This window comes from Pinus tabuliformis, chromosome 5_2 (genome assembly GCF_031772625.1).
Source record: "Pinus tabuliformis cultivar Carrire ecotype Pingquan chromosome 5_2, CPIR1, whole genome shotgun sequence".
NCBI classification, from domain to species: domain Eukaryota; kingdom Viridiplantae; phylum Streptophyta; class Pinopsida; order Pinales; family Pinaceae; genus Pinus; species Pinus tabuliformis.
The window spans coordinates 751,482,477-751,492,824 of record NC_142306.1 but is presented as its reverse complement, the minus strand read 5'-3'; the positions used below and the strand labels follow the sequence as shown (position 1 = coordinate 751,492,824).

General features: G+C 36.1%; 1 protein-coding gene across 1 annotated transcript; it reads right to left on the bottom strand.

Moving 5' to 3' along the window:
* Positions 1-1,160: 1,160 nt before the first annotated feature.
* On the bottom strand, positions 1,161-1,913 carry LOC149161419 (E3 ubiquitin-protein ligase PUB23-like). The gene has a single exon (XM_089434872.1). It carries the CDS (start codon positions 1,911-1,913, stop codon positions 1,161-1,163), a length of 753 nt encoding a protein of 250 aa, XP_089290998.1.
* Between the last annotated feature and the right edge of the window lie 8,435 nt (positions 1,914-10,348).

Genomic DNA, 10,348 nt, shown 5'->3' with positions numbered 1-10,348 from the left:
AGTAATATGTATGAGCTGGGTGATGATTTTTCTATTCGAGTAATAGGATATTTATATATGTATGAGCTAGGTGATGATTTTTCTATTCTAGTATTAGGATATTTATATATGTATGAGATAGGTGATGATTTTTCTATTCTGGAAAGTTACACCCTATTTTATCATGGAATAAATAAAACCAAAATAAAATAAAAATGATTTTAACTAGATACTAAGAGAAACTATTATGTGATAAATAATTAACCAAGAAACTAAACATTCAAACATCGAAGTAAGTAAGAACATTAATAGTTATGAAAAATCTAACCTTTCTTTTAACATTTTATAATACGCATCCCAAAAAAATTGTTATGGGTTATTTTTAGAATCTAAACCCCTTGAAACAGCTGAGAAGATTTCGACCCATGTTTTATTTTGAAACGAATCGTATTACTTCTAATTGGTCCCTTGCCTTTGCTTTTCCAAAGTCTTCAAGCGAAAGAACATCAACAATGGATAGCTGTTGCATGTGCAAAGGGTCATGCTTTTTCCCAATAGCAACTTAATGTATTCCAGTTTCCTAGTTTTTTAACTCAAATAATTAAGACTCTACATATAGGTTTTTCCTCAGGTTTATGATATTTGATCAACAAAGGGGATCACTGTGCATGTGCACGGATAGTCCATTCTGTGCAAAATGAAATCATTTGGAAAACTCTCATGAAATCTACTCAAAACTACAGCCTGCAGGAAATTGACACTATACGAATGCAGCGATTGTTATGACAGAACATAAAGTAAATTGGTTTCGGATTAGAAAGGATTGGAGATTTGTGCGTAAGATTTATTGGAGAAACAGTGAGACTTGTAAATGCGATAATACACCAAAAACGAAACTTGGACATCTTAACTTCTTTCATCATATCTGTTATGCAAATGCTAAGACAAACTGCTAGAATATTTAGCGAAAATTACGATCAACACAATAAAGATAAACATATATCTCAAATATGTCTGGATCTACTAAGCATTTATACAATTCTTCCATTCTCACTAAAAATTAAGAAAATCTGATAATTTTTCAAGTTTTCTCTACGTATAATTTTAAATATAATTTGGATAATCACTTCTCATCAGGTGGGGAAGACAAGCGGAGGCTCTGAAAGTATTTGCATGCAATTTCAATACCTCCTTTGCTTTCTGCTTTGTTTTGTTTGTGCAATCGAGTTGTTGAAGCGTACACAGTTTAGATAGAGAATGAACGCATTTGAAGAATATGTGCAAAGTGACCAAAGGATTCGCACTGCTTTCTTAGTGGTAGTTTCTGAAACCCTAATAATCTTCTTCGAGACTACAACAATACCCATAGCGTGATCAGCCATGGCAACCCTTCCTTCTGCGTAGTCCACTAGCATGTCCAACAGATCTAAAATCCTTTCACACTTGGGCTTCTCGGCATCTGGAAGTAATTCGATCAGAGAAAATACAACGCCTGCCTTGATTGCCAGCAATCTGTTCTTTCGGGATTTCTTACATATTGCTATGAGGACAACCAAGGCGGCCACGGTTGCCTGATGGCAAACTTCACCCGTTATGAGTTCTAAGAGCCCTTGGAAAATATCAATCCTTTCCCTGGCAACAAATTCCCAATCAGATATCCAAACAGAAACCTTCTGCATTAAAACTGCCGCGTGAAGACGAGCTTCAGTGGTTCCCTTCTGCAAGATCAAGGCCATTGACCTAATGAACGTTGTCTCTGTCAGTGATTTTGCAGTTTCGTGGGTTATAGGAATCAGATGCAATATACCCAATGCTTCTTCACAAGCCTCGAAATTTTCATTCTCGTTCTCTTCACAACAATAAGAATTGATCAGAGAGGCCAGAGCATGACTTGAACCAAACGCAGCGATGCACTGACGGTTTGCTAAACCCATAGATATTGAAAACCAAAAGCATCAACAACTGGTAGGGAAAAAGCAGTAAAAATATCTTCAAGAGTGACATAAAAGAATGGAAAAAAGCAGTAAGGCAACTCAACTGATATTTGGAAAAAGCAGTCACACTTCAAATCAACGGTTGAAAGTGTCTCATTTGATCGAACGGAGGAGAGTAAAAGTGTTGACAATTGTTGATGCATAGGAAAAGCCTATCACCATAATTATAAAAAAGTCAAATTTATTTACTCATTAATTTATTATATTCTAAATAAAACTAAATAAATAAATTTAGTTATTAATTATTACAGTAAAGTTGATAGGGAAAAACAAATCAAATAAATATCACCTTAATAAAATTATTTTGTTAAAATTGTTTCACAGATACCCATGGTCAGTGGGTCCCTGACCCCAAGAGCTTTTGGGTTTCGACCTTGTAACCTCCCATTGACGAGGCCCTGGCTTGACTGATTGAGCTAACCCTTGAGGCTATTTTGTTAAAATTGTTATATTCATTTCATTAAAATAAATGATGTATCTAGATAAAATTTTCCAAAATTTTATTTTTTAATCAAACTAGATTTTTTATTAAATATACTTATTTTAAAAAGTTTCAATGATCCCCCTTAAATTAGCCAAATCTTTAAAAACAATTTCTCATGGTGAAATTTTTTAAAAACAATAAAATCATTTTACAGAATTTCAAATTTTCATATTGAAAAGTTGTATTGATTAAAAAATTAATAAAAACCATTTTACAAAATTTTTAAATAATTATTAATTTAATGAAATATCAGAAAAAAAATAACACCGTTGATGCAGCTGTTCATCGGAACCATAAAGCCATCTATTTTCAAGTCGGTGCTGCTATAGATTCAAGCAGGCATCTGACATGCTGCTTATTTGAAAAAATTCGGCAGTGTCCCTTTTTGGGAGGGCAGCCCAAGTTGCTTAAGGGTAGAGAGCAGCTCCATTTGAAAGGCAATGAACTCGGGCCGTGGTTTTAATCACCCGCGTAGCGATCATGGCCAGGACGAATTAGACAAAATCATGATGAACAATTCTTGTTCTGCTTGTGATTTCGTTATGCATCAATGGCAGATGGATTTGGATTTGGGTAAACTCTACTAAATTTTCCCGAGCGAGATCAGATGATTTTACGCATCGTGGGCGTTATTTTAGTGGAGAAGAACCAGAGAGGTACAAAGTAATGGAAGAAAGTACAAAACAATTCCAGGTAATTCCAGGCATATTTATGACCGAAAATCTCTTGTTATCCTTTGACACAATTGAAATGGAAGAAGGTAAAAATCAATTTCATGGTTTAACTTATTATATTTTTTTGTTTTTGTAAGTTTGGTAGGAGGCTTTTGATTTTGATTTTGGAGTTTACATGTCTATTATCACCCCCTACGGGGAAGATAACATAAGATTCCAATATAAGATCTCCAGCTCACTGAAATTTCATTCCACAACCATTAGAGGTTCTTCGAAAACAATGTGAAAAGACCTTTTTTAATTTCTGTAGACTTTTTTTAGAAAGGGTTTTTTAGTTACACTTGCTCTTTTAATTGATGGGAATCAAGTCGAGTGGTTATTATAATATTTATAATTATAATGGGCCAACGTGAAAGATATTTATTATTTTAAAAAGTAATAATTATTATTATTATTCAAAAAGAATATATCAAGTGTTTTAGGAGAATAAGTGATTTATAATCTGATAAGATATAACCCGTTCTAAGACTTGAAAGGGTGAATAGTACCAGGGTGCTAATTTAGCAAAACCCTTCCATTGTGAAGAATATTTCCAAGGATTTACTCTTAGATAAACATGATTCCCTAACTGAAATTCTTTGTATGTTCTCTTTTTATCTGCGTACATCTTCTGCCTATCTTGGGCAGCCCTTAGATTTTGTCGAACCTTCTTGACCGCCTCTTCCATCTCTGCTAGCATGTCAGGACCCAAGGATAGCTTATTCACTAGACTATTTCAATCTATGGGTACTCTGCATCTTCTCCCATACAACACCTCAAAGGGGCTCATACCCAATGATTCATGATGCCCATTATTATAAGTGAATTCCACTAAGTGGATATAGTCTTCCCACTTATGTGGTTGTTGCATTAAAAACATATGTAGCATGTCCTCTAGCACTTGATTTACTCGTTCGGTTTGTCCATCCGTTTGAGGATGCTAATTTGTACTAAATTTGATCTGAGTACTCAATCCTGCAAAGAGGGTTTTCCAGAATGTGGATGTAAATTTTACATCCCTATCAAAAATTACCACCTTCAGTATTCCATGCAGACGAAAATTTTCCCTCATAAATATGTCTACAATTTCTACAGTTTTGTAAGTGGATGTTATGGGTATAAAGTGAGAAGTTTTTCTCAATTTATCTACCACCACCATAATTGAATTGTGCTACTTTTTGGTGTGAGGTAAGCCGGTGATGAAATCTAGATATATGGTCTCCCGTTTCCACTCTAGAATGGGCAACAATTGTAACAAACCAACGGGATGCTGATGTTCTGCTTTCACCAACTCCCATTCCAAACATTTTGAAAAGTACTCAGTAACATCTTTTCTTAACCTAGGCCAAAAATAGCCTTTCTTGATCGCTGAAATTTGGTTTTGGTACCTTGGGTGGCCAGCACATGGTTTCCTGTGGAATTCATCCAATATCAATTTCTTAACAAAATTTTGGTTAGGAACATAAATTCTATTTTTGAAGGTGAGGATCTTATTTGAATTTATTTCAAAATCTGATTTTTCCCTTTTTAACTGAGCTTCTTGTGCTTGTTGCCAAAGAAAAGTGTACTCAGGATCCTTAAGGGAGGCTTCCTTTATGATTTCAGGGATGATTGAGCGTACTTGAATGATTTGGACCTCATAAATACAATGTATTTTCCCGCTCAATGCATCAGCCACTCAATTTTTCTTCACTTTAAGATGTTTCATTTTGAAAACAAATTCGTGTAAAAATTTTGTACATCTATCTTATCGAACATTTAACCTAGACTGGTTAAAGGAATTTGTAACACTGCTATGATTTGTTGATAGCAGAAATTTCTTCCCCAACAGGTAGTGTCGCCATATTTTAAGTGCATGCACTACTGTTGTTAATTCAAGGTCGTAAGCAGAATATCGCTGCTCATACTCCTTCAACTTCCGTGATTCGTAAGCAATAAATTTTTCCTCTTGTGTCATCACTCTACCAACACTTTCTTCACTGACATCCATGCAAACCACAAAAGACTTTTCCGGATCTTCTACCTTTAACATGAGTGCAGTGGTAAGTAGGTGTTTTGGTCTTTCAAAGCTTTGCTGACATTCGATCGTCCATTGGAAAGTGCATCCCTTTTTCTGTAAAGAGGTCATTGGGAAAGAGATTTTTGAAAATCCGTCGATGAACCGACGGTAGTACTGGGTCAAACCCAGAAATGATCTAATATTGGCAACATTCCTTGGAATGGTCCATTCAATAATGGTCTTGATCTTTTCTAGATCCACTATTATTCCCTCTACTAATATAACATGACCCAAGTACTGAATCTGAGCTTGGAAAAAGTCACACTTCCTATATTTAGCATATAACTGATTTTCCCGCAAAGTTTGCAACACTATCCTCAGATGCTCTTCACGCTCCTCCTCATTCTTAGAGTATACTAAAATGTTGTCAATAAAAATCAGTATGAATTTATCAAGGTAAGGCTGGAAAATACCATGCGTGAAACTCATAAAATTAGTTGGGGCGTTCGTGAGGCTAAATGGCAACACCACGAACTCGTAATTACCATAACGAGTTCAGAATGCAGTCTTGTAAATATCCTCCTTCTTTATCCTTATTTGGTGGCAACTGAACCTTAAATCAATTTTTGAGAATACTTTGGCCCATTGCACCTGATCAAATAGATCAGCAATACGTGGTAAAGGATATTTATTTTTGATGGTCAGTGTATTTAACTGACGATAATCGATGCATAATCTCAAGGTTTCGTATTTCTTTTGTACAAACAGTATGGGGGCTCCTGAAGGGGACACACTGGGGTGGATAAACTTTTTATCTAGAAGCTCTTGGAGCTGCATTTTGAGTTCTCTTAACTCAAGTATGCTCATGCGATAAGGGGCCCTGGACACAAGGGCTGCACCTGGAATTAGTTTGGTGGTGAAATCAATATCACGTTTGGGTGGTAGTCCAGGAATAGATTTAGGGGAAACATCAGAAAATTCTTGAATAACATGAATATTCTTCAAGGAGGTCATTTTATTTTTGGAGTTCGTAAATCCCACCTAGACAACATATATCTGACAGCCCTTCCTAATACATTTTCCTAGCTGACTAGCAGTAATAGGACACGACTTGGTATTTGTCTTGATTCCTTGAAGTTCCTTCCTTTGGCCTGTGTCAGTGATAAAACTGACAATTTTCTGTTTGCAATCAACTAGGGACCAACATTTCTCAAACCAATCCAACCCTATTAAAATGTCATATGAACCCAAAGGGAGTATATTAAGGTCAACGTGAATGAGTTGTCCTAAAATTGTTATAGGACAACACTCTATTTTTGCAATTACCCTTCTTTTTTCCCTGGTGGCTAATTGAACTAACCATGTTTTTGGAAACTTAGTGCTCTGTAGTTGGCAATTTTCTACCACCTTAGGACTAACATAACTTAGGCTAGCACTGGGATCAAACAAAATAGAGACAGGTTTCTTAGCAATCATACCTTCACATTCGCTCATGGTGGGCTGGTATTCTACTTGATGATCATCCAGAGCAGCATTTATTCTAGGCATGCTCCTCGCCACTTCTCCAAGCGTGGATGCTTCTTGCATATTTGATAGTTGTTCCATTCTTGCCTTATGCAGACAATTTTTGTAATAGTGGGGTTCTCTCCATCCCTAACATTGCACACGCGGTTTTGACTGCTGATCATTAACAGGTTTATTAACTCCTTTTGACTGTATATTTTTAGAATATTCAACTTTGGGTTGGTTCCTTGCTGGGAATTACTGAGAGGTTTTTGCTGTGCATTTCTGCCATTATTAAATTTTTCTTGTTTGATTGGGATTGGGTTCCTTCCCTTCCTATTCAGTCCAACTTTAGGTCCTTTATTTCTGTGTTTCATTTGCTGGTAGCAGATGTGGGCTTTTCGCACCGCATCATCCATTCTTTTTGGGTAATCAAACTCAAGCTTCTCCTTCATAAAACTGGGTAGGCTACAAATGAAACACTGAATTTTGGCCTTTTCCTCTTGCATGTAAGGCACATAGCATAGTATGTAGGTGAATCATTTCACATATTCATCCATGGTTAAGGTTCCCAATCTTAACTTGTGAAATTCCTTTTCGTCATAATAACATTCTATTAGATACTTATCCTTGAAATGCTTTTGAAATTATTTCCATGTAACCTACTCTTCATCGATTTTCCTCACCGTTTTGATTTCTTCCCACCAAAGGGTGGCTTTACCTCTTAACTGGTAAACTGCCAAACATGCTTTTAGTTTATCGGTGTAATTATAAATTTGGAAATATTTGCTCATATCAATTAACCAAGCTTTTGCTACCTCTTAAAATTCCCCTTTAAAGAGTGACGGCTTAATATTTTTAAATTCTCCTTGTAATACAGATTTCTGTCTTTTTTTCTTGCGCTTGTCAGCAATGTTGTCTGAATGTCCTTCTTCATCTTCCCCATGCTTTTTCGCTCACTCTGCATTCTTTTTTCCATGGTGATATGTTGGGGTTTTCTCTCTGTCTTCAGCACTCGGTTTAGATCTCATTGGTTTTGTTGATTGGATAGACTTCTAAGAATTCTCTCTTGTGCTAATCGTAGCCGTTCATTGTATGTTCTTAAATTTGTCATCTCAACACACAACTGTTGAATGGTTTCAAATAGAACAGCATTAGCTTGACGAGATTCCTCTCCTATCTGTATCCAAATATCAAGTTTGGCATTCACATAAGTTGTCTATGGGGAGTTTGGTGGTCCCGTCTCCTCTGCATTCTGACCCCTTTTGTGTTTGATGTGGGTCTCTGTGTTCACAAGCATATTTACTTAGCTATTTTGAAGAAATCACATTTATTTCCTATATACATATTTCCCCAAAGAGTCTCAGTGTACGAACCTAAGCTCTGATACCATTTGTAACACCTAAAGCCTTAATACTATGGAAAATTAAAAAAATTTAAATAATACATATAAAAAAAAACAATGGTAAAATGGAACCTATCATAAATTTATATGAAGTTTAATACGCACTTAATACTTGACTGTAATTATAGTACTACACTTATATGGTTTCGTATGGTTAATTAAAAATCACAGTTAGCGATGCATATGTGGTGGTTCGCAATTAATTTACACATGGCACCCAGTGATGTAGTCGTCCATGATCAGACCTTGGTTAACGGGCTCTTGTATGCTGGTACACACAGCATACTTGTGGCCAAGCTTGCTGCATGCATGTGCCAGATGGTGGTGATCCCTTATGACACCGGGACCGTTGTACATCTAGTGATGTTCGTTATGTAATCCGACAATGGGGAAGGCTTAGGGTTTAACCCTCTAAGCAACTTCCCGCATCTAGAAAGCTGTAGTTTCATTTGTTGTCGTCGAACTTTGGTGTCTCGCTACTATGCAATGCAATTGGTCTATGGTGGTTTCAGGTCGGCTCATGAACCTTTCAGCTATTTTCCATGGATGTTATGGTCAGTCCTACATCGGAAGGTACCCCTAACAGCCCGACCTTATGCCTATTTGATTCTCTATGCTTTCCGAACTTGTTTTCCACTTCGAACCTCCACCTAGTGCAGAGTTTAACTGATTGCCTCCACCATCCAGGGGTGGCTCAATGGTTTTCCAGTTCTGCGGGAGGTTTCCAGATCCGACATCAATTTCTAGAAGGTAAGCATGCAGGTCTTAAATTTCATAAGCTTTATAGATTTCTTCTCACAGCCATTCATGGATTTCCGACTCTAAATTTGGGTAGTGATACCGTTTGTTGTGATGCAGGCAGACTGCCCATTGCTGGAATCCTCCAGTCTTAAGTAAGGTTGCCACCCTCTTGGCATCATTGTGTTTTGGTTTACTTAGCAGGTTTGCCTGCATACTAAGCTTTATGGTTGTTGGCATTTGTGTGCAAGTATCCTACTATAGCTGTCCAGTTAAATATGTGGTTAATACATCGTCTTTTGAGGGTTTAAGAGCTTATGTTCTCCGTGGTTGTTTCTAGGTTGGAAAACTCACATCTGGTTCATGAATGTTTAATTGCTATGTGTTAATTGCACTGTGAAAGGAACCATTTGGTGAGAAGAGGCTTTACGCCGAGACTGGTTAGGTTATCCTTTTAATTAGATAATTGTGTGTAAATATTAAACTCAGTGCCGGACATTTGCAAGGTTTTTGAATGGTCGGCATTCGTTTTGACTACGAGTTTTCATGAATTTTTTCTCTGAATTAACAATGTTGATCAAAGATTCTCTGCTATGCATTTTTCTAGATAAGGTTATAAACTTGAAGGACTTGGGGTTGTTTATCATGTAGACAAACTCAGGTCGTTGACCCAGTATTGCTACAGAGAACTTTATTTTAAGTTTATCATTCAAGTTGGATTATATATATATATATATATATATAGATGAGTTCAGTCTGTCTTGCTAAAAGAATGAATGTGTGGTTACTTTGTTACTCTCCTCCATATGATGATTGATAGAGGTTTACTTTGGTTGTTTTTGTTTAAGTTAGCAGCTTAGTAAATAGACAATGATGTATTCTTATTCTATCCATTCAGGATTCCTGGACTTCTTCTCATAAAGCTTGTTTTTACAGTATATCAAACATATTACTTCTACAGTTCATCATCAATATTACTTTTATAGCTTATCATAAAGATTACTTTTACAGTACATCATAAAGATTACTTCTACAGTTTATCATCGAGATTACTTTTACAACTTAAAATCACATGAATATCTATTTGCTATAATGAGATACTTCCTTGTACATTACTTGTACCATTCACTGTCTTTCATGCATCGTTGTAACATCTACTATTTGTTCTTTCAAATATGAATATGGTAAATTATGTTTTCTATTCTAATGTACTTTCAAGGAATTTCTCTCCTTAGTTTGTTCTGTCACTTAAACAAGTAATTTGCACAGTCCAACATTAATTCATAAATAAAATTTATGTGTTACTTATCTGTTTAATACTTGCAAACATGTAACTTGAATCTTTTCTAGAAAGTCTCTCCTCCCAGCCGTGAGCCTAGCAATTATGTCCAGAATATCCCCCGAGCACTTTCTTCTGTTCACAATTAAGATAATTCCAGTCACAGTCAAGTACCTTAGGCCTCCAGACTCACTGTCTAGCCTCAAGTCTTGTACTTCACATACTATCCTTGATTATTCTCCAACTGATTTATT